The sequence below is a fragment of the Penicillium verrucosum genome (assembly GCF_028828655.1).
Source record: "Penicillium verrucosum strain IBT 35672 chromosome Unknown utg000001l_segment0_segment0, whole genome shotgun sequence".
NCBI classification, from domain to species: domain Eukaryota; kingdom Fungi; phylum Ascomycota; class Eurotiomycetes; order Eurotiales; family Aspergillaceae; genus Penicillium; species Penicillium verrucosum.
Window position 1 is genome coordinate 8,447,180 of NW_026643210.1, and position 24,469 is coordinate 8,471,648.

General features: G+C 49.7%; 4 protein-coding genes across 4 annotated transcripts; 2 read left to right on the plus strand and 2 right to left on the minus strand.

The window, feature by feature from the left end:
• Positions 1 to 2,490: 2,490 nt before the first annotated feature.
• N7516_003046 (putative ATP dependent RNA helicase) lies at positions 2,491 to 7,155 on the minus strand (the record flags this gene model as incomplete). Its single annotated transcript, XM_057215766.1, has 6 exons — positions 2,491 to 2,700; positions 2,776 to 3,103; positions 3,168 to 3,381; positions 3,433 to 4,730; positions 4,789 to 6,334; positions 6,393 to 7,155. 6 exons carry the CDS (start codon positions 7,153 to 7,155, stop codon positions 2,491 to 2,493), a joined length of 4,359 nt encoding a protein of 1,452 aa, XP_057077649.1.
• Positions 7,156 to 7,348: 193 nt separating this feature from the next.
• Positions 7,349 to 17,757, plus strand: N7516_003047 (uncharacterized protein). Its single transcript, XM_057215767.1, has 12 exons — positions 7,349 to 7,560; positions 7,618 to 10,569; positions 10,628 to 14,452; positions 14,508 to 14,699; positions 14,758 to 14,913; positions 14,967 to 15,048; positions 15,111 to 15,252; positions 15,305 to 15,855; positions 16,358 to 16,441; positions 16,606 to 16,875; positions 16,987 to 17,137; positions 17,257 to 17,757. Exons 1-12 carry the CDS (start codon positions 7,440 to 7,442, stop codon positions 17,398 to 17,400), a joined length of 8,670 nt encoding a protein of 2,889 aa, XP_057077650.1. The 5' UTR covers positions 7,349 to 7,439; the 3' UTR covers positions 17,401 to 17,757.
• A 1,169-nt stretch (positions 17,758 to 18,926) lies between these two features.
• Positions 18,927 to 20,183, minus strand: N7516_003048 (uncharacterized protein; the record flags this gene model as incomplete). The annotated part of the gene is made up of 1 exon (XM_057215768.1): positions 18,927 to 20,183. The coding sequence occupies one exon, from the start codon at positions 20,181 to 20,183 to the stop codon at positions 18,927 to 18,929; it is 1,257 nt and encodes a 418-aa protein (XP_057077651.1).
• Positions 20,184 to 21,750: 1,567 nt separating this feature from the next.
• On the plus strand, positions 21,751 to 23,833 carry N7516_003049 (uncharacterized protein; the record flags this gene model as incomplete). The annotated part of the gene is made up of 3 exons (XM_057215769.1): positions 21,751 to 21,775; positions 22,005 to 23,452; positions 23,543 to 23,833. The coding sequence occupies 3 exons, from the start codon at positions 21,751 to 21,753 to the stop codon at positions 23,831 to 23,833; spliced, it is 1,764 nt and encodes a 587-aa protein (XP_057077652.1).
• Positions 23,834 to 24,469: the final 636 nt, after the last annotated feature.

Below are 24,469 nucleotides of genomic sequence, written 5' to 3' on the forward strand. Positions count from 1 at the left end.
GCATTATCTCATACTCCGTAGCTCCATCTGGGTATGCAGTGACCCGCTGCTGTGGAGGTTTGAAGTTGAGATGGATGCTTGACCGTTTATGATGTTGTATGGGATTATGTTGTATTATTATCTTTTATTATATTGTATGTTGTATGTTGTATGTTGTATAATATAGATGAGACCAAAATCAAAAGATGAACAAAAAATAAAAAATAAAAATAAAAAGGGAAATATCTTCAAACTCGCCGATGTCGGGCTATTTTGGCCGATCGGCGCAACGTCAGAGCAGATAAGGAAATGTACAGAACATAAAAGGACAAAGATTTAACTTGGAAGTACAACGTCCAAACATACTACTCTTGTGAGATGCTTTGGATGTTGTACAAATTGTAAAAAATGTACACTTATATTTTACTTCAAAAAGAAAAAGTTAAGTCTACCAGCTTCTGCACTACCCCAACATTTCAGCACGTACAAAGGAGCCATAAGCATAAGCATAATCATCATAATCATCCATCATGAACTTACCTGCAAAGCCCATGTGATAACTAGCATTTGTATCAAAATAAGCAATTCTCCTCTATACTATGTCATCCCTGAGAATGGCAATTATAATGTCAAAAAGGAAAAAAAACAAAACAAAACATGAGTCTGGAACAAACATATCCCAGTCTGGAACACCAGACCTAATCCCAATAGATAGAACACAAAAGAACAAACCAAAAAAAACCCCCCAAATAAGTCCCAAAAGAGGAAACGAGTAGTCCGCTCACCGTCTCTTCGTTGTCTCAGCTCACATTTTATAGTATGTACGGAGTATACTTGTGCATCTGACACTCAAAAACACGCGCCACCCACGCTTCTATCTTCCCGGGGAGACGTCACTAGTCACTAGTCGATCGAAGAATGCAAATACCATACAGCATGCAGTACCCCCAAGCTGCAAGTATCATGTACGATGAACCAGCGCCTGAATGACAAGCTAGCTGCCAAGTGCCAGCGCAGGACAGCCAAGACCAAGCGTGTAAGTGTAAGTCCAAGTGCCGCCCATAGACTGGGTTGCTGTGCATGAGATAATGTACATGTTATATATACATACGGAGTACGGAGTATGGAGGAGTTAGTTGTAGTTAATTGTTAATCAGTTACCTACTAGAATCAGAATCCAGCCTAACTACTCCATTACTCCGTATTACGCTATGGGTGCGAATCATTCCCGGGTTGTAGGTTGGCGCGCGTGGGAAATATTCCACATTCTCGAAACATGTCTGCCATTCATATTGTGCATGGAGTGCATATGGGGTGGATGGGGTGGATGGGGTGGATTGTGTCTCCGGTGTGTCTAAGACTGTGTTGGATTGTATTTTTTGCTTTTTTTGGTGGGAAATTTATTTGCTGTGGTTGGTGCAGGTTGGGGAATTGTCTGGGGGTGTGGTGGATGGGGAATGAGGGGGATGGGGTTGGCAGTTCACTAGAATCTTCCAAGGTTCTTACTTCTTGTGTGTTCAGGCCTCACAACTTCATAGAGGTACGTATTCACCGCTGGTTGAGGACCTGCATCAACTGCAAGTCTCGTGTCAAGGGATAATCTATAATCTATGTTTTGTGGTGAGCTGATATTGGCGGTGGGAGGTTGGTATATCCCTTGATTAGGGATTGGGATGGCGGGATTGGATTGTTGCAGATTGTCTTCGTATGTTGTAGACCGGTTGTTTCCCGTGGGAAAAATGGTGAGAATAGGATTCGATAGACTTGGTCTCGACTTTTTTGCTGGGATGGCTAATAGAAGCTTTGGTTTTATGCTTGTTCTTTGGTTTTGTTCTTATGCTGCAGTTAGTTTTGTGCTTTGATCTCGATCTGATAGGGGTTGGCGATGATAATGCAATTCTTTACGCACGGCGGATCAGTGCTGATGGCGTCGATGCATTGACTCGACGGGACGGACATATCTGCAGTGCTCTGTGCTATGTACAAAGTAGACCTGAACGCGCTTCTAGAAGGCGTGGTTGATGCAGTATGCTGTCTCCCGTCGTTCATGTAGGGATGCCACGGTTCCTGCTGATAGATCGCCGGGATCATATCTGTACGGCCTCGGTAGAGTATATATGAGTCAAAGTGTGTGAGGTTGAGTCTTATGCTTCGATCGGTAGGTTTGGGCTATATGATTTGGTAAATGTCTTGAGATATGGTGTATGGTGCATATCCAGATATATATCCACCTCCCAAGTTAGAAATACGAGTGACATGGCTAATACAGATCACAGTTTCTGATCGATAAAATGGAAAGCTCGCAGCGAGAAGATATATAGATACACTACACGAAGAAATTGGACATTATCTGAACCAAAGAAAGTGTTTGTCCATTGAAGTAACTCTAAAGCTAACAATATTCCGACAAAAGTTCTAAACCGGACCCAACCATATTCATCATTTTTACATGGCATATCTCATCAAAGGTGCAGGAGTGCAGGGCATAATCACACATCAAGGTTGGTATATTCATCGCTTACCAGCCTGAGCAAAGATCTGCTGCCAAATGTCGATCCACTGCTGATGCTTATATGATAATGGACGATGGGGGTTGCGGAAAGTGTTCGAGAGGATCTCGCGCAGGCGGCTGTTCAGGATTTTCAGGGCTAGCATAGACTTCCAATCGCGTACAGCAAATCGAATACGGTTCGCATCTATAGAGACCACACCCGAATACATCTATTTTGAAGGTGGTTAGCTGATGGTCAGATAAGGGGAAGGAAAGGGAAGCACGAAGAATGATCAATGTCGTACCTTGAACTCAGCATCACCACACAGCAAAGCTATGGCGAAATCGTCCACTGCGCTGGTATCATGCGCATTGAGGTTGCGGGCACGTGCCATGATGCTATAGTATGATAGCCATTTGACGGACGAGTCCGCCCTCTTGTTGACAGAAACAGCAGGTAGTGAGACTGTCTGGTTGTTGCCAACGTTGCGCCAGCCCTTGCCTTCGCGCGTCAGAAGCTTAGGATAGAAACTCCAGGCGATGACCGAATTGATTACGACATCGTTGTTGCTGTTAATATCGAAGTCTTCAGGGATGATGAAGAATTGGCGGTTTCGGCTGTTGGAGCGTGCACTGTGGGGTTGGTTAGCACTGGTCAGGCTGAGACATGATGTTTGGACGATAAATAATCTCTTACCGGTTGAGGGCCGCTTTCTGTGATGCATCTAGAGTCAGAAGACCTGCGTCGGCAATTGACACCACCAGTTGCATCTTGATATCCTCGATCGCCAGCAATGTCTGCGCGCTGAGGAAGTTCTTTCGGCAGAAGGCATACTCATTCGACCCCGGTGTGCTTCTTGTGCGTCTCCAGCTGCAATAGGCATTGTATACGGTCAAGAGATCGGAGTCACCTAGTATCTGTTAGTTATCAACCGTGGGAGGATCGATATATTCGGACATACCTCTTCGGAAAGACGCCCGTGCGCCATCGCGTTGTGAGTTGGATCCGATTGTGTTCACAAATGGCGACTTGGAAGAAAGGATAGCAGCAATGCTAACAGTCGCATCCAAGCACCGGAAGAAGGCTCCATGGATGATCATTTTGCCGAGGAAGACATCCAGCGGCAGCTTTGCCAGTTGTGTTCCGAGGGAGGTTAAACTCTCGTTGCTCGTCAGGGCTTTAACTTCCTTCAATGAATCAATGGCGCGGCGAATGTTTTTAGACGACGGCGGGTCAAGAGCTTCGAGGAGTGTCTGCTCCACTTCTCCCAATTTGCAGATCTTCACACGAAGCACCAGATCCTGCAAAGAAAGGCGCAACAGTTCAGGGGTTTGCTGTTCAGAAAGCAACTTTTCATGGCGATGTTTAGTGAAAAGGTGGAAGCAGATACCGTTCTGGACTCGTCCAGCACGACCGCGACGCTGTTTAGCGTTCGCACGCGAGATAAATGACTCAACCAGACGGGACAGTTGACGTCTCTCATCAAAGCGCATGATCTTCTCCTTTCCTGCGTCGACGACAGCTGTGATATCCGGGATAGTGATACCGGTCTCCGCAATGTTTGTTGCAATAACAATCTTTCTTGTGCCTTCCGGGGGTACATTGAAGGCCTTTTCTTGGTCCTCACTGGCAATCGAAGAGTGGAGTGTATGTACAATCCATCCCCTCTGGAACATTGGCTCGGACAGGATCTCGTCGTTCAGGCGACGAATTTCCGCCAGTCCAGGCATGAATACCAGGATCGCCTTGCTGTAGTGAGCCATCTCCGGGGCCGTGGCAATCTTCAGAAGCAATCTCTTGATCAAGTCATAGTCTAGTCTGTACTCGTCGATGTTGATAATAGTCTCCTTGGTCTGTCTAGAGTACCCATCAAGACTGGCTTGGAGACCTCCTGTGGTGTCGGCATCCGTGGGTGGGTCATCCATGTCATCGTCAAGGACGGTGTGTTGGGCATCTTCCGACAGACGGTAGTTGGTCATTTCGACCGCATCCTCCAGATACTTCATTTCCACGGGGAAAGTTCGCCCTGGGATGTTCAGAACTGGAACCCCGCCGAGATAGTTGGAGAAACGTTGCGCATCAAGGGTGGCTGACATGAGGATGAGTTTTAGGTCAGGCCGCTTCTCCATGAGTCGTCGGAGCACGATCAGAAGGAAGTCGCTGTCGATGGTGCGCTCGTGAACTTCGTCGAGAACCACATGGGTGATGTCTTGGAAGTCGTCCGGACGTTCGAGCATTCGTACAACCACTCCGGTTGTCCTATAAAGTATTAGTTGAGCAACCTCAAAGTAAAAACCAGAGAGAAGTGAGCACTTACGCATAGATCAATGGCGTGGATTGAGTAAATTTGCTTTCCAACCGCACCGCAAATCCAATGAGAGATCTATTCGTGCCCACGTCGTTCTTGCTCTCACCAAGCTCCTCGCTGACACGCCGGGCAAGCGAGATGGCAGAGATACGGCGGGGCTCGGTCACATAGACTTTGCATGGTCGGCCTTGGATCATCTCATGCTCGAGAATGAATGACGGAATCTGTGTACTCTTTCCGCTACCTGTTTCACTGCAAATGATCAGAGCCCGATGATCATCGAGCGTACTCAGGATCTCATCTTTAAACCCCCAGATTGGGAGGTTCATTCTACCCTGCATCATGCGGTGATAGGAGGGCGTCGACGATTTAGCCATCCATGCTTCTTTCAAGCGGTCATCAATACCCCCGAAATTGTCGCGCGCAGACCCCTTCACCTGCGTGCTCGGCTTGCTACCAACGCCGTTTCTCTTCCGGAAGTTGTCAGATAGAACAACATCATCTTCGAAGGTGCCTTGGTTCTCTTGGATCAGACGCTTCAACTCTTTTACGGTAGTTTTGTCGATTTCGTCCTGTTGGGTCTTTTGCAGTGTTGCAAACTCAGTCCAGAGTTCTCTCCAAACCGCCGGCAACCGCAAGTAGGCCTTGCCCTCCTTGGAATTCGGTGGGAACAAGATGAACAAAGCCAGAGTCGACACGTATCCCTCAGCCTGTTGCGCATCTGGTGTTACAAGGGCATCCATTGCCACAAAAGTTGCGAAGGCATTCGATTTGTGTGTAATCGATTCCACTGCTAACGGGAATGGGGTTTCCTGGGACTTCGACCATCGGATCTCCAGAGCCTTTCTGTTCGAATGACTCGAGGAGGAGAAATCTTGGTAGACAATCACGCAAGTCGAGTCTCTTGATTTGCAAGTCTCCTCCAGGACTCGCCGTGGGCTCAGGCCGGTCGATTTCCCAAAGTCGCGGAGTGTGAATGATGTCTGGGTCTCTGGAGGAGGAATACCTAAAATCGAGCCTGAATCCTCAGCTTCACCTTGGAATAAGTCCCCCAGGGCATCCTCCATCCCGTCGATCGCGAGGAGGGCTGGGTCTAGCTCTTCGTCAATCTCGGGCTTTGGCTGATCTTCTGCATCGGTCGGAGACTTTTTCTTTTTTTCCACCGGGCGCCGAGTGAATGAAGCATCCTTTCTGAGCTCATCAAGCTTTTGCTCCCATATATACTCTGCTTCTCGGCGTTCGAAAAGGACGTCACGTTCAATCTTAGCAATCTTCCGCTGCAATTTAGAGGCTTCAGGGTCATTTGACATATTACCAGACCCACCGCGACCTTTCTTGCCCTTTCCAGGGCGGTCGAAGAGATCTGGCTCCAGGCTGTAGAGCTGAGTCTGCAGCTCTAGCCATTCGGGAACCATGATATCTGGGTCGACTGAACTGTCAGAGTCGTATGAAATAGGAGGGGCAACCTTTTCTGCCTTCCAGTCATCCTTTTTCTTTCCTTGCTTGCTTCGATTTTGGGCTGAAACAGGAGTCGAAGTCCCTGAAGTTTTCGACTCTACCAAAGAGTTAGCATTGTGTCCTAATGGAAAAACTCAAGTCGTAGAACGGTTTACCTGTCATCCATGAGGTGACACTATCCGTGTCTTTCAGTGGGCGAGTATTTGTCTGCGTGTAAGAGGGTAATTCATTCTTATCACTGTGCGTGGCCAACCATTCGATTGCTTCATCAAGGTTCCACACAACATCCCGGCCAGCACTGGTTGAGTTGCCTGCAAAATATTGTAAAACATGCTTCAGTGCATCCTCGACGCGCTGTTCTGGGAAGTTGAGTTTGAGCAGTGTTTCCTTCAGGGTCCAAAGCTTATTGTATAGATCCTCCTCAGAACCCGCCTGTTTTGAACTTGTGATCCGTCCACTTGCTATGAGATAGTCATGCTCTTCGGTACCGGCCAGTTCGAGAATACTGTCTTGGATATCTGTCGGTAACCACTCCAGAAGGCTCAATGTTACTGATTGCTGTCGGAAAACGCGGCGTTCGTTGTCCAGCTTGGTGACCTGGCGCGCTGCGTCATTTTTACACTTGCCAGCGTATTTATCAACCAAAATCTGGAGTTCTGCTTCTTCCAGATGTTTTTCCAACTCCTCCGGTGTGCAGTCTTGTAACGATGATGTTGTTTGTGGTGCAGTGACATCTGCAGAGCGTACCTCAGTGCGTTCAGGTTGCGGCTCGGTTTCCGGCGTGGCTTTTGCTTCTTCAGTGGCTGAAGATGGTGTTGATATTGCCTCCGGCTTAGGCTTTGAGGGCATAGAGACTGTCGCAAAGCCTCGAGCCGGGTTGGAGGCGGGCTTCTTCTTTTTCTTGCTGCTCGGCGGCATTATGGCTTGAAGTATTAGTGTCTTCAAAGCACGCTGAAAGTCAGCGGTCAAAGACCAATGAATTTGGCCTATAATATACTGTCAAATATGGTGTAGAATATTCCCCAAAAAGAGGGTTGAAATGTGTAAAGAACGAAGAGGTCGGCCTTGACTGTTTAATGGCGGGATGGTACCCAGCTCCCCACACAAAACTCTTATGACAGCATTCCTAGCCCACTTCACCAACTTCAACACTCTCTGAACCACCCCCTTCTCTCTCCATTCCCCCGTATTGACCGCCGATCATGGATGGAATTCCATGGGACCAGGTCAAGGCCGGGGATCTGGATGCCTTGCAGGTCGTTCTTCTCTCGAGTTCGACCTCGCGCAGGCTCCGGGCCCTGCAAGAACTCCGCGACAAGAATGGTAGTGTGACCATCCACGACCTCATGACAAGCAGATTTACTGACAACTCATTTATAGGGTCTGAAATATCATCAGAAACCCATCACGATATACTAGAGTTGCTCTTCCGTACCTATCCTCTCTATGTCGATCGATCCTCCCGACAGGCGGTCCAACAATGCCTCCGCTCTCTCCTCCGCGGACCCAATGCGACCGAAGAATTAAAATTCCTTACGCAAAAATTGCAAATCGAGGCTTCTAGGCCAGGTCTGGCTTCCTCGTTTGCATTTGTTCTGTTGGAATGGTGCTGTATTTTGTTGCAGCACGCCAGCGAGGACAAGAACACACCGTTGGCCACTGTGCTAGACCTGATTGCGGTTGATGCCAAGACCCTGGAAAATTGCCTTTCCCACAATCCTAAGCCTGCAGTAAAGCAGTCGGCTCTCCGAGTAACAAGACGTGCTTTGCGCGCCGTATTTTCGTCTGAGGCATGGGGTGCTGATGCAGTGCGGCAATCTGTTAGTCGACTGACTGCAGACTCTACCGCCGGGAACAAGAACGCGCCTCTTCTCGGTGTCGTATGTGGAGTCTGTGCCCGGCTAGCGGACAAGACGTCAATTCTCGAAGAGTCGAAGAAAGACATTTTGGCTTTCTATATTAAGGAGGTCGTGAGCTCAAAATCTGCTGTACCCGCACATGTCGCCAACGGCATGTCTGACTTCTTTACTTCCTTCGTGACATATGAAGATGTCGCCACTGAATTGGTACCTCCCATAGAAAAGTCCATACTACGAGCACCGGAGGTGGTTCTCGGCGGCGTGATTCCTCCTATCTGTGCCTCTTTGCCGGAAGAAATTGATCTCTCGGAATTGGTGCAAGCACGCCTTTCCAAGCATCTTTTGACTAGCATGAAGTCAAACAACCCATCAATCCGGCAAGGAGCATCTGACTCCTTTGCATCCTTGCTAGCTCGATGCAGAACCGATGCCTTAGTCCTGAAGATCACGAGTGAAATCATTAGTCCTTTGAAGACCCAGAAAATTACCACTCCTGAGCACCGCCTGGCTTATGCCCGGGCCATTGCAGCTATTTCACCTTCGGCGGATGTCTCGAAAGAGATTGTTCAAGGATTCTGCCCTGTCTTTACACGGGAGTCGAATGAAGCTGCTCTAGAAGAGGAGATCAAATCCTTCAGCAAACACCTTACTTACTTCGTTCAATCTAAGCTCAAGGTTAGCGATGATGTTATCAGCACTATCGTTAAGGGTGTATCCGATAAGCGAATTCCATTCCGAAAGATCTGGCAAGCAAGTGTGGGAGAAGTTCTATGGAAGTCTGATATTGAGGATTTGAAGACTCCTGAAATTGAACCACTCGTCACCAAATTCATCGCTAAAATGAAGGATTTGTTTGGCGAGGTTGCTGCTAACCCGCTTCCCTCGGCCCAGAGCGGTGCTCTATCCTCGGCTTATCTCTTCCTAGCTCTGTTCCACCGAGTTTCTGATATTCAAGGGTCCGCCAAGTCCGCTTGGGAGGAGAACGTAACCCAATCGATGACACTGAGCCCCAAGCCTTCTTTCCTCCTCAACCCCAAGACATACTCCAAGTTGAGTTCCAAGGAAGAGGTCCAGTGGCTTGTCAGGGCTTTGGCCGCTGTTACCTCTGGATCCAAGTTTGCTAGCTCTGTAGACGCATCCAAGACGGCTTGGGCTCAGACCTTTATCTACGCAATCACCGCGCCTGCTATTCCCTCGAATATTCGCGAGGACTCCGCAGAAACCTTATCCCGAGTCTATCTGACGGATGTGGTCTCTTTTGGGCGCATTGTCCTCAATGCACTGTGGGCCTGGATCCTTTCATTCCGGACCGCAGAGAAGGAATCGGCAGCCGTTTCTGCTGGACCGGAGAGCGAACGCCTGCTTCATATGGTCCTGAAGGCTCTCTGCCCAACCAAGTCTGTCATGGAAACCTCTGGAGTGTCCTCTTCCGATCTAGATGTTTTGCTCATTGAAATGCTGATTCTGGGTCGATCTGAGTTGATTCCGAACACCTCTTGGATTGATTTGTGCTTGAGGACCGGCACGGACCCTGGAGACCTTGTGCGCGCACACGCTGGCGGCTGTATTGAGCAGTTGGTTCGCGTAAACGCAGACCCTGTGCAGTCAGCGGTGCCGAATGTTAACCTCGCTGTCTGGGGTGCTGGAGCAGAATTGGCGTTTGTTGCTCCCGATGCAATGATCCCACGTTTGGTCGATCAGATTAAATATGATCTGGACGCCACTCGACTATCTAAGTTCACTGCCACTGATGCTGCCATTTCACGTACCCCCGAAGGAACCGCTTTCGTGGATGTGCTCAGCAGCAAGTCGAAGCAGCCTGCCTTTGATAAGAACACTAAGGACTATGATACCCTGAAGTGGGAAGAAGAGCTCCGTGCGCAATTAGCCGAAAAGAAGGGCCAAAGTCAAAAGAAGCTGACGCCTGAGGAAAATTCCAAGGTCAAGGCCCAGCTTGCCAAGGAGGCCAAGATCCGTCAAGATGTTTTGGAAGAAGTCAAGCGGATCGAAAGAGGAGCGGGCCTTATCCGGGGCCTCGCGACAGGTCCCGCCAACGACGTCGAGGGGTGGATCAATGCTGCCGTCAGTTCTTTGCTATCGCTTGCTCAGGCTGGCGCTGGTCTATTTGTCGGTGATGTTGTCTCCCGGGCGTTCATCACTTGCGCCGATGAGGTGTCCACTCGCCTCGGCCCTTTGCGTTCTTTCATCGGTATCGCAACATTGCGCGCCATCGGCAACACCAACCTCCCCTCCGATATGGAATTGGAGCCCCTCGGAGAACTTGTGACAAGAATCCTCTACCGATTGCGCTTTGCTTCTGAGCAACGTCCTTTCGATACCACATCTCTCGCCTACGTCCTTCCGCTTATCTCTCTAGTCTTGATCCAGAACGGCGTCGAAGAAGCGAAGGGAGAAGAAGAAGGCACCCAAGTTCTCCTTGCTCTTGAGTTCCTGTCCTTCCACTCTGGCTCTTGTAAGCTTTCCCCCTTTGATGAACTAGTGCCAAGTCAACTGCTAATGCTGTTATGTAGTCACCGACACCCGTCTTCCTCGCGTCGAGGTTCTACGTCAACTTCTATCCGCCATGCAGAAATACACCCAGCACTACAAGCTGGTCAAGGATACCTTGTTCGACTTCTGCCGATGCATCTCGCCGAACATCAACAGCGAGGAGCTGGATACGCTTTTGCAGGGAGCCACCGTCGCTGAGGCCTCTGTCCGAACAACTGTGCTTCAGGTCATCGAGGCTGAGATTGATTTGACTGACCTCGATTTCTCGGAGCACATCTGGCTTGGCTGCCACGACCTGGTGGAGGAGAATGCCGAGATTGCAGACACGATCTGGGAAGACAATGCGCTGGAGGTTGACGACACATCGTTCAACAAGATCATGAAATACTTGGACTCCAAGGATTACCAGCTTAGAGGCGCTGCTGCTCGCGCTTTAGCACATGCCATTGAGTTTGATAAGAGCAAGTTTGCGGGCATTTTGTCCGAACTGCAATCCAAATATGTGGAAGAAATCAAGCCTAAGGCACCCGAAAAGGACGCCTATGGAATGCCCAAGAAGGTAGACAATGCAGACCACTGGGAGGCTCGCAGTGGTATTGCTTTGGCTTTCAATGCCATGACGAATGGATTCGATGGCGACGAGAGTGTTTCCTTCTTGCGATTCCTCATTGAGAAGGGTCCTTTGCTCGATGGAAACTCCCGGGTCCGTGGCCAGATGACAGAGAGTGGTAAATCCATTATCATTTTGCGAGGAGAGTCAAAGGTTGAGGAGATGATGCAATTGCTCCAAACAACACTGGAAACCTCGGATAAAGACACGAAGACCTCTGACCTGCTAAACGAGGCTGTCATCGTGTTATATGGATCTGTGGCCACACATCTCAAGGCGGATGATCCTCGCTTGCAAACTGTTATCAGTGAATTGCTCGTGGCCCTCGATACCCCTTCAGAGTCTGTGCAGCACGCTGTGTCCGAGTGTCTGCCACCGTTGATCAGATCGTCTGGTTCCAAGACGGCAGAGTACGTGGACAATCTACTCCACCGACTCTTCAATGCCCCTGACTATCCCCGCCAACGCGGTGCTGCTTACGGTCTTGCTGCAGTCGTATGTGGTAGGGGTGTCGCAACCTTGCGGGAGTACCGAATCATGAGCCAGCTCAAGGAGGCCGCCGAGAACAAAAGAGAAAAGGATCACCGACGAGGCGCTTTGTTAGCTTATGAGCTTTTCGCCCTAGTTCTGGGGCGGACCTTTGAGCCTTACGTGATCCACCTCGTACCCCAGCTTCTGGGAGGATTTGGTGACACCAGCATTAGCGTCCGCGATACTTGCCTAGAGGCTTCAAGGGCTTGCTTCCAAAACCTTAGCTCTTACGGTGTTAAGGAGATTCTTCCTACCCTGCTCGACGGCTTGGATGATACGCAATGGCGTAGTCAGAAGGGTGCTTGCGATCTGCTTGGAGCCATGGCCTACCTGGACCCACAGCAGCTTGCAGCCAGTTTGCCTGATATCATTCCACCTTTGACGATTGTGCTCAATGACACCCACAAAGAAGTCCGTAGCGCAGCAAACCGCAGTCTTCAGCGCTTCGGCGAGGTTATCAGCAACCCTGAAGTGAAGAGCTTGGTTGGCGTGCTTCTGAAGGCTTTGAGTGATCCAACTAAACACACGGATGAGGCGCTGGATTCCTTGATCAAGGTTTCTTTCGCACACTACCTCGATGCTCCCTCCCTGGCCCTTGTTGTGCGCATTCTCGAGCGTGGTCTTAGTGACCGATCCAACACTAAGCGCAAGTCGGCACAGATCATTGGTAGCTTGGCCCATCTCACAGAACGCAAGGATCTTATCTCGCACTTGCCTATCATTGTGGCCGGTCTCAACCTGGCCATTGTTGACCCAGTTCCCACAACCCGTGCTACTGCCTCCAAGGCCCTTGGTTCACTCATCGAGAAACTTGGAGAGGACGCTCTGCCAGAGCTCATTCCCAACCTTATGGCTACTCTCAAATCTGATACTGGTGCTGGTGACAGACTTGGATCTGCTCAAGCTCTTTCGGAGGTCCTTGCAGGCCTTGGTACAACCAGACTCGAGGAGACACTGCCAACCATTCTCCAGAACGTTTCCAGTGCCAAGGCTTCTGTTCGTGAAGGCTTCATGACCCTCTTCATCTTCTTACCTGCTTGCTTCGGTAATAGCTTCGCCAACTACCTCAGCAAGATCATTCCCCCTATTCTTGCTGGTCTCGCCGATGATATTGAGGCTATTCGCGAAACTGCTCTCCGGGCCGGTCGTCTGCTTGTCAAGAACTTCGCCCACAAGGCCATTGATCTCTTGCTTCCCGAGTTGGAGCGTGGTCTTGCGGACGACAGCTACCGCATCCGTTTGAGTTCCGTCGAGCTTGTCGGCGATCTCCTCTTCAGTCTTACTGGTATCTCTGGCAAGAACGAGGGAGACGAAGAAGAGGAGGAAGCCACTCAAGCTGGCCAATCCTTGCTGGAGGTTCTCGGAGCCGAGCGCAGGGACAAGGTTCTTTCTGCTCTGTACATCTGTCGCTGCGATACCTCAGGCCAGGTCAAGAGTGCGGCCCTGGGTGTCTGGAAGGCGCTTGTCGCCTCGCCCAAAACGCTCAAGGACATGGTTCCCACGCTATCTCAGCTCATTATCCGCCGCCTCGGGTCCAGCAACATGGAGCAGAAGGTCATTGCCAGCAATGCTCTTGGAGACCTTATCAAGAAGGCTGGGGAGTCTGTGCTCAATACCTTGCTGCCCTTGCTTCAAGATGGTCTTCAGGCTTCGCCCGATGTGGAGGTCAAGCAAGGTATCTGTATTGCTCTGCGCGAGCTTATCAATGCCGCTTCCCCCGATGCGCTGGAGGACTTTGAGGATATTGTCATCGCCACCGTGCGCGTGGCTCTGGTCGACAACGACGATGATGTCCGAGAAGCTGCTGCTGAGGCATTCGATTCACTGCAGCAGATTATGGGCAAGCGGGTCGTGGACCAGGTCCTGCCTTACCTTCTCCACTTGTTGAGAAACGACGAGGATGCCGAGCAGGCGTTGTCGGCTCTCTTGACGCTTCTTACGGAGCAGACTCGTGCCAACATTATCCTTCCCAACCTCATTCCCACATTGCTCACGCCGCCAATTACTGCTTTCAACGCCAGAGCCCTGGCATCTCTGGCCGAAGTTGCTGGCTCTGCCATGACAAGGAGACTGCCCACTATCCTCAACTCCCTTATGGACGGCATCATCGACACTACCGACGAGGAGCTTCGAACAGAGCTCAGCACTGCCTTCGACACCGTCCTGGTGTCTGTAGACGAGTACGATGGCCTGAGCGCCGCCATGAGTGTGATGGTCGCTCTTGTGAAGCACGACGACCACCACCGTCGCGCTGCTGCGGCGCTCCATCTGACCAAGTTCTTCTCGGAAGCCGATGTCGACTTCTCAAGGTACTACCAGGACTTGATCCGTGCCCTGTTGATTTCGTTCGACGACCCGGACAAGGATGTCGTCAAGTCGGCATGGACTGCCCTCACTGGTCTCATGTCTCACATGCGCAAGGAAGAGATGGAGAGCTTGACTATTCCCACCCGCCAGATTCTGCGACAGGTTGGCGTGGCTGGCGCGGACCTGCCCGGATTCAGTCTGCCGAAGGGTATCATGGCTATCTTGCCAATCTTCTTGCAAGGTCTTCTCAACGGTACTACCGATCAGCGTACCCAGTCGGCTCTTGCAATGTCAGATATCATTGACCGGACTCGTGCCGAGTCATTGAAACCCTTCGTCACTCAGATCACCGGTCCGCTCATTCGTGTTGTGTCAGAACGTTCAGTCGATATCAAGTGTAAGTTATGCAAAGCCTTTATGTGGTATTTGTTTACTAATTTTTATTTTGCCAGGCGCTATCTTCTATACTCTTAACAAGCTGCTGGAGAAGATCCCGTTGGCTGTCAAGCCGTTCTTGCCTCAACTCCAGCGTACATTCGCTCGTGGTCTGGCCGACACCACAAGCGAGACTCTGCGCAACCGCGCTGCCAAGGGTCTTGGTATCTTGATTACGCTGACCCCCAGGGTTGATCCTCTTATTGCTGGTAAGTCTCGGGAAGTTTTATACATGGGATGTAGCTCATTGCTAACTTCTATCTCCAGAACTTATTGCTGGATCGAAGACTACCGACATTGGCGTGAAAAACGCCATGATGAAGGCTCTCCAGGAGGTGGTTGGCAAGGCCGGTGCCAACATGAGCGAGGCATCCCGGCAAGCGATCCTTGGTCTGATTGACGATGACGCAAGCGACCAGACCGGTAAGATTATTATTAACGATTCCTATGTTTCACAGCCTTCTAACATTCTCAAGATTCCGTTTCCATTACCAACGCTCGTCTGCTGAGTGCTCTCGTGAAGGTCCTCCCTGCCACAAGTTCGGTTCCTCTCATCAAGTATGCATATTCATTCGTTCTCGTGGTTTGATTTTACTGGATGCTAATATATTTCCTTGTAGGAACCGTATCCTTTCTGGCTCCCTTTCTCATGCAGCGGTCCTCGGACTCAACGCTCTTTTGGCCGAATGCCCCGAGGTTTTGACAGAACACTTCTCTGTGGAGCTGCCCACCGTCATCTGCCAGGGTCTTGAAAACAAGGATGTAAGTGGAATGCTAAACCGCTCATTATTGCTCGAAACTAACTAGAAAATAGCCCTTCGTCTCCGACAATAGCGCTCTCGCTTCAGGCAAATATCTCTTGTCCAACGATGGCGACCATGCTTTCGAGTCAAGCAAGACCATCTTCGAGGCCTTGGCATCTGCCATCCAGGTCGGCAACCCGGTCGACACCCGGCGGCTGAGCTTGGTAGTCCTCCGAACTGTTAGCCGTCTTCACCCCGAGCTAGCCCGTCCTCATCTAGCTCTACTCGCACCGCCCATCTTCGCTAGTGTCCGTGATCTGGTGATTCCGGTCAAGCTTGCCGCGGAAGCAGCATTCTTGGCCATCTTCTCCGTGGTCGAGTCTGAAAGTGAGGTGTTTGACAAGTATATGGCCGGTCCGGGTGCATCGCTCCCACCAGGCCCCAAGCGCAGCATGTCTGATTACTTCAAGCGCATTGCTATTCGTTTGGCTAACCAGGCACGTGAGCGTCGGGAGGCTGAAGGTGGTGAAGGTGGTTTGGGACTGTCGAATGATGAGATAGATGATGAGAAGGAATTGTGGAGCATTGGCAAGGTTGATCTTGGAGAGGCCTTTGGCGAAGAGTGATGATCTGTTTGCGCATCCAAGGAGCATCTAGATGTTTATAGATATACCCTTGGGTTTTATTTGTTTTAGTCGTACAAAAGTTATGCATATGTATGTTTTTGTATATTTTATATTGCGTCATTTTATATCAATGGGGTTGCCATCTACATGGACTTTATACTGCAGATCACTATTCCTTAAATGGGAATATCTGATCATGTGACACTGCTTGTATTCGAGATCACGTGATAATATGCTTTTTGGCCCATCTACCACGAACGCCATGGCAAACTGCGGAAGTGACAAAAAGAAGAAAACCCAACCTTCAACACTCTTATTCTCGCAACATCTTCATTCCAATTCTTCTCACTGTAAGTACTCTTGGCTTCCCCGGACTGCAAGATCTTCAAGTTCCATCATCCCGATTCGGACTAGCGCTAGGGCATCTACCCTGGAGCGTTCCGCCAGTTGTGGAAAGAGCACTCGCTTAGCCCTCGGCTGACCTAATCTGGCCCGCAGTGCCCTCTCAAACTCTCACCGTCGGGATTTCTCAGTGCCACGAACATCATCCGCCAACGACCGTCGATACGCCGACATCAAGATGTGAGTTCTATCTCCAAGCTGTTATCATTATCGAATGCACTCCCCGTGTGCTGTGGAAATTCATGTCCAACACCCAACTCGTGGACCCGATATTTTCGTTATAGTGGAGGAACAACTTCGTGATGTGTGTGCTATGATGCTGACCGGGTCTTTCACCACCACAGGGTCAACCTTACCACCCAGAAGCGCCTCGCCGCCTCCGTGGTCGGCTGCGGCAAGCGCAAGATTTGGCTCGACCCCAATGAGATGAACGAGATCTCCAACGCCAACTCTCGCCAGACCGTCCGCAAGCTCGTCAGCGATGGCCTCATCATCCGCAAGCCCGTCACCATGCACTCCCGCGCCAGTGCCCGTGAGCTCAACGAGGCCCGCCGCAACGGCCGTCACCGTGGTCTCGGTAAGCGCAAGGGTACCAAGGACGCCCGTATGCCCAGGTATGCACACCACCAACACCACCATCCTTTGTCTCCCTCCGGCCTGTCTCAGACTCGCCCGACGGAGCTCGAACCGGGGCACAGTTGCTGATTGCGTTTTCCTCTATATAGCCAGGTCCTCTGGATGCGCCGCATGCGTGTCCTCCGTCGTCTGCTCGTCCGCTACCGCGCCGCCGGCAAGATCGACAAGCACCTCTACCACGAGCTTTACCACCTGAGCAAGGGTAACACCTTCAAGCACAAGCGTGCCCTCGTCGAGCACGTAAGTTACACCCTGAACCAACCCCACGGATGACGATCAAATATGGAAACATGAACCCCCACGAAATTCGCAAAACAGAACACACCCAGGCTGACTCGTTCTCTTTTTCACCACTACAGATCCAGAAGGCTAAGGCTGAGCGTGCACGCGACCGTGTCCTCAAGGAGGAGATGGATGCTAAGCGTGCCAAGAACAAGGCTCTCCGTGAGCGCCGGTTGGAGCGCAAGGACGCCAAGCGCGAGGCTCTGATCAACGAAGAGTAAATCTGATACAAAAAATTCAATTACCCTTCCGTTGTTTGACGCTTTTCTTACAATTCGGCGGTCCGGAGGTTGGAAACGGTTAACTTCTGGGTTGGATTCGGGATTCTAGGCTGTTCCCGATATCGAACTCAGGTCGGCCTTCGGCGTCTTCCTATTAGTCTAGATTCTGTTACGACTTTCTCTCCTTCCCTTTGTTTTTCTCTGATAGCATGGGGTTCGTGGCCTTATTGGATCTTTTCGGAAAATATGGGGTATGGGAAATAGGAAGATGCGATGATGATGTGATACTCAAGCTATTCTTGTTGAAATGTAACGAGAAAGCAAAAGGAAATCTTTTTTACTTCACCAAAAAACATAACAAAAACCGCACCCTTGTTCCCGGTCTATATCTTCTGCGACTTGTGGTGATATAAACTTGATATGCGGAGAAGAGAAGCAGATCATTGTCTGTTCCCTCTAATAAACCAGTGGATCTCATTCCCTCGATGGTCTTGCTCGTATAATCCCTCGGTTTGCTGCTCATAACCTCATGGTGACTACCAGGCATGTCTTGTCGGTGACCAGTCCCGGAGTATCATGAGTATATCATGAGTATCATGTATGTCCATCTCGTGCTTTATGTAGATTTTTATCTCGATTCCCACGATCCTGTCCCCTTGGCAACTGCAGCCTCGTGGATCAAAGACCTCCAACGTAATTTATGGGTCTTGTGGCTACGCAACTACTATTCTGGGGGTTTGGATCTAAAGTGGCCTACCCACTCAACTCACTTCTAGACTTAACAGCCCACTCAACCCACAATATTGACATGGATATAAGATTGAATAAGAAGATTTGACTTTTTTAACCTGTTTTGGAATATCTAGCAGGCAATTAAATCAAAAGGTCTAACAAGATTTGTGTCAAAATGTGATCACCAATGGATATATATCTACCATACAACCCCACAATCTTCCAACTATAAAAATCTATGATTAATAGCCAAACATCAGCGTAGAACGAAGTTGCGCGATATCTAATAACCCTGGAGTAGCTTCTTCCAATGGTGTTCAACTATTTCTGATATATATATATGACGCAAATAGACAACAATTATGCCTTTGAGCGTGGTGCCATCCTAGTCCTCCAAATCTCGAACGCGACCCATTTATCAACAATTCCTAGAAGAAAAGAAGGAAATGAAGGATGGTGGAAATATGTCAATATATTCTTGAAAATAGAGATGAGATTCAAGTCCTTCCGCCCTCCCTTTGAATCGTACATATCAATACAACCCCAGTGAATAACCCAGACCTTCAACACCGAACTCCAAGTGAGATAAATGGACCCAAGTGGAATCCCAGTAAGCAAGTAAATACAAAAATAAAAGAAAAAGAAAACATGCAGACATCGCATTCGTAAGATCTTGTCGTCGTAAATCAAAATAAACCAAAAAAGAAGCAAATATAATATATGCAGGAAGTAAAAGAAGTAAAACCCGACCCGAAAGAAAACCAGAAGCAAAACAAAAAGCGAGACTTCGCCATCTAAAACTTGACACCCCACGTACTCGGGATCGGAGGAATAGAAGACCGATGGTGAGCATTCGGCGGAGGCTCAAGATCAAGATCGAAGGGGTCACTGCGCATGCTATCACGCAACACCGGCGTATCCAAGTACCCATGCGGTACAGCGAGGGAATCCGAGCCGTGATGCTCGCAGTCCCAGTACCGCTGCCCATCGAGCCCAGCGCCACGGGAAGAAGTTGAGTAGATCGAGACCGAGCGAGATGGGGCTGAGATCTCGATAACTGCGGATGGCGGGTCCGCGAAGGGGTCCTGCGCTGTCTCGCCGCGCAGATACATGCTGTCTAGAGATAGGTCTGGATTTGAGGGCTGCTGTTGTTGCAGCGGGATGAATGGGAGTATGGGAGATCGCGGACGGATATTGGCTGGGATCGAGGGGTAGGAGTGGTAGCGGTGGTGGTGGCTGATTGATGAACTCATTGAGTCGCCTCGTAGTAGTTCCTGTCGGATGTCTAGTCTCTCTGTTGCTGTTTTTCGTCGTCGGTGACGCATATAGAGTGCACAGCCTAGTAGGGCGAAGATCGTGATTGCTGATCCTCCGATGATGCTTCCAACTATCGTTCCGACATTAGAGGGGCTTGAATTTTCGGCTCGGGCTGTTTCTGAAGAGTTTGCGCTTGTAGATATTCCGATAGATGGTGATATTGAAGGTGTATGTGAAGGTGTAGTGCTCGAGATGGCCGAGGTACTGAAGGAGCCCATGGAGCTTACGGAACTAGTAGCTGTCTCCGACAAGGCAGACAGTGATGATGAAAAAGACATACTCGAGCTAGATAATGAAACCGGTGGAATCCATATGCTGCTAGGATGGTCGGATGATTTCGAAGTTTCCGAAATAGGAAAGTCCTCCATTGAGCTTGAGAGAACCGAGGTTGTTGGGATTAGAGTCGAAGTTGAAGACTCCGAGATAACCGTCGGCGTAGAGCTTACAGTCGATATTATGGTGTCCTGCTTAGTTGTCGATAGCTCAGTTGTTGTTAGAGCCACGGTTACTGTGGTTGGGTTTAGGGTTGATGAGTCAAGCACAGTGGTTGTGGTGCTGGAATCGGGTCCGGGGCCAGATATGGTGTAGACCCATGTAGGATAAACAGTCTCCGTTTGAATTGACGTGAGTGTCACCAGATTGAGGGGGTTAGAGGATAAGTCTGTGGACCACGCCCGGATGAAATTGTTGAGCGGTACAGAGGGAGTATCAATGGCGGAAAAAGCACTCGACATCTCGCCGCGAGCCCGCAGGGGGCACCGGTCGTTAAATGACAGATCTGATGATATTTGGCGAGAGCGTATTCAATGAATGGAACATGGAGGCGATGTAAAGGATGGATCCCTTTGTATGAGTGTCGGATGAAGCACAAAGCAACAAAGCAACCGAAAAAAGAAGTAGGCTGACTCTGCTGGTTCACCCAAGCCTTGTCTGTTTGTTGCTTTGTTCCTTGAAGCCTCGAGACAGCCACGAACATAATCCCGTGATCAGGACGGGATTCCATACAGTTCACAATTCACCTTTGTAGGGGCCCCAAAAGTGTATCATGTCAGATACAAAGAGGGCGGAGGGTTATATACAGGGATTTTTGACTTTTTTTTCTTCCCACAAAATTTTCCAGGGGTTTTGTCTTTCATTTCATTAGTCTGGAACCCGGCGCTTCTTCTGATGGCTGGGTGGAAGCAACTCCTGTGACAGATGAACGGCGCTTAGCCCTCGGTCCAATGAAACCCTCGGGCGGTCCACGAGTGGATGATCATTTCCAAAGAATATGGGAATGTCCATAATGTGACACTGGCTAACTTTTCTGCACGCGCACAATCTCATCATCATTGTTCTTTAGGTAGGATTCTGAGCGGGGAAGTGTGTCATGTCTCAGGGACAAAACAGAGCAGTTTCGGGTTTGGCGAGAGTTATTGAACATTGGACTGATCCAACCTGGGGGTAACTCCCTGAAGTTTCACGTTTTGCCTATTCCAGCTGTTGATGTCTTGGAGGTCTTGGAGGTCTTGCAGGCCTTGCAGGTCTTGCAGTTCGGGAGTACAACATACTGTACCTTTGTACCTTTTTTGAGGAATCATAGCAATGCCTCTTTTGGGAGAGTCATGTGATCATGTTCAGGTGGATATATAAGGAAGAAGTCCACATTCTTATAACATAACATCCATGAATGATAGGAGAAGAGAAGAAAGAAAGAAAAAAGAATAGGAAGAGATCACAGTACTAAAACAAAGTACGGAGTATGGAGTTAGGAGCGTCAACTGCTGGTACATTAGTACCATAGCACTTCACTTCTACACTGTGGACAAGAACATTCCTCAATTATCTCTTGACTCTGACGAATGTCCTGATGAATGACCTGATGAATGCCCTGGTAAATGAATTTATGAATATTGTCATCTGTCAAAGGTCATAAGATATATGTAGAAATAAATATATAGATCAGATTAATAGACCAACCCCCTAACTACACCATATGTTGTAGACAGAAGGGATAAATGTTCCCGCCAAATTCCCCACCTGCAAAAGTCCCCCCCAGGTCCCTTTCATCTTCTTCCCATCTCTTCTTCTTCTTCGTCAAGACTTGTTTCTTGTTTCTTTTTTTCTTTTCTTTTTTTTTAGATTTCAACATCTTTTGTTTATTTATTTACTTGAACTATCTATCCTCCCTGTTTCTACCTTTTCTGCCTTTGCCTTTCCGCCTTCCCGTTTCCCTTCCCCATCTTGTTCCCATGTGACCTTGAGGAACTAGAACATTGCCATAATCGTGCATTTGCATTTACATTAGATCTGTGATTAAAAATGTTTGGCTGGGGTTCTGGGCTGGGTAAGAAATCTTCCTTTTGCTACCCCTCGATGTTTTCCCCCCCTCCTTCCCCCCGCCATACTCCCCCGTGGCAAGTTGAAATGTCAACAAGTTCACCCGGGCAGCCACGTTGGATTGGATCGCCTGACTGTGGCTTGAGGTTCTATGCGATCCTAGATCTATCATCTGCACCTGAACGATAAGCGAACTACATTGACAGTCTCAGCAAGCTAACACAACTTCGCGATAGCCTTGCCCTCCGCCACTTCAGAGCCGGAGAAGGAACGCAGACCCCCCGCGGACCCGACACCTCTCGATTTCCCCGTTTATAACCTATCCGATGTTCTCGAAAATGAATCGGAGTCAAGACTCGAGGAGATGTCCGACCTCCTGGCCGACATCAAACGGCCACAGGACATCTGTGTAGAGCGTTTCAAGCCGTTGAACCTGCAATTGGAGACAGACGTCCAAGTCGCCAATATGATCCCCGAAGACAACTCGCACCCCTCCGCCCCCTTGCCATGGGAGGATACCACTGAACCGACAGAAGACAACCCCCGGCCGTTGATGGACAACGGAGCCCCATATCCGTCAAAGGAACGATACGAAGTCCTGGAAAAGGAGCTGGCGTTGGATAATGACGACGCTTTCCGTGAGGTGGCTCGATTGCCACCTCGTGAGGGCCACAGCCGGGTTCGTGTAACGCAGTCGAGGAAGTTCTGGACAGGGCTGGAGCGCATGGCTCAATACTGGGATACTAGTCTAGACAATTACTTCGAGCGTCCGGCAACCCCTGATCCGACACCCCCATCTGAGATGGAACGGGCAGAGGATGGCACAATGCAGATGGATGCGGAGGAGTCTAGGGGCACATACTCTCTGACAGATGGTGAAATGGACCTGGATGAAGCACAGACAGCGGCGCCTTTGAACAACGGCATTGTTGGCGAGCAGCAGCGGCCCTCTGTCCCTGTATATACGGGCCGTCGAATTGGCAACGGGGCCGAGATGCCTGATGAAATGCGTGATGAGACAATCCGAGCCTTTGTGGAGATGGCCGCATGGCCATTCGGATGTCAGGTCACGGTCCCCACGCTCCAACCACGGTTAACCACCAAGAACCTCCTGTTCCCCGTCCGGCAAACATTCCAGTCCTCGCGGTCCCCGCGGGATCGCCAGATTGCGCGGAGCGGCATGCTCGAAGGCCCCGTTCTCATCTCACAGTGTCGACCTGAGACGTCTTTCCGCACTGCGGACAAGGCCCCCGGGACCGGGATTGGCGATGTAAGTGATTTATTCAGGGAAGTGGGCGGCATGCTTCTCGCGGCACAAGAGCGTGCCCGCGAAGGCGCAGTGGAGAAGCGACCCGGCGAGGGCAAATGGTGGACCATGCAGCCTCGCTTTGGAGGTGCCCCCAACGACGGGATCCTGGATGATCTCGTTAACCATGGACACGGGATGTCCCTGCCAGACTCAATGATGGAAGAAAGCACGCCATCTGCCCAGGAGGCAGGGAGCGCTTCCAAGCGTCAGAGATTCGAGCATCCGTTTGTCACGTCCCTCTCCCGGAGACCGAGTGCTATGCGCAGACTTACTACCAGTGAAAAGTGGAAGATTCTGCAACCTGGACCTAGTCTTTGGGATAAACGGATGAGTTATTTGCAGATAGGCAAGGTCCAGGAGAGTCCCTTTGATGATGTATGAATATCCTACCTTTGTTCATTGATATTGTGCATGTTTACGGCTAGACAGAGCTAACCCTCCATTCTTTTTTTTTTTTTGTTGCAGATTTACATGATCTCATCTATCAACCATCACGTCTCAATCCTCCACCTTCGCGTCCACAGGCGGTATTTGGATATCCTTACTAACGGCGAAAGCACCTTCCCAACAACTGAAGGTGAGCCGTGGCATGTGCTGAAGCTTCAGAGGACTCGATGGTACGATCTGTTCGACACCAACGACCGCATAGAAGCACTGAAGGGTGCGTGGCAACTGTTCCACCACCAGCTGAGACAGACACGCCGTGAAGGCGATGTCCCAGTCCCGATAGAATTACCTTTAGAGCGTCCATTATAGAGTATCCATGGCGGTATCCGTGGGGACATGCTTTTGACTCTCTGGCCTTTGGCCTTTCTCAAGCGATGCATCTTGTACATACAGCGCAGCAATCTTGGGGATCTTTTTTATTCGCTTGCTGTGTCGACCTCCACTCCGTTCTTTTACCCATACCCATCTTCAATTCAAGCGGATTACATTGACTATTTACAATCTTGAACATATCGGCCTGTGGCGGGTTATTTATACTGGGTACTAGGTGCTCTTTTCTTTTCAGCTGGGAGGTGGTTAAATGGGTGATCTGGGGTCTTGTCTTGTGCTTTGATATGCCACACAACGGTTCTATGATAGAAATTTTGATACCTTTCTTATATTTTTGGACCGCGTGATTTGGTATAATGCGTACGGCGAGACCTTGACTTGGATGACCCGGAGGTCTGTTGCACTGGTCATCAACGGTACTTTTGTCAGAATGAGGCCACACTCGCAGTCCTCGTTTTATACGAAACAACCAACCCAAGGCGCCGGACATATTCGGTTCCTAAGCCCATGACCTCACAAAATCCCGATCATCTAATCTCTCTACGCCCAAAACGAAACAGAATAAAAAACCGAGAGGGTTCCAGACCAGCCAAAAACCAGCCAGAATGTGATATA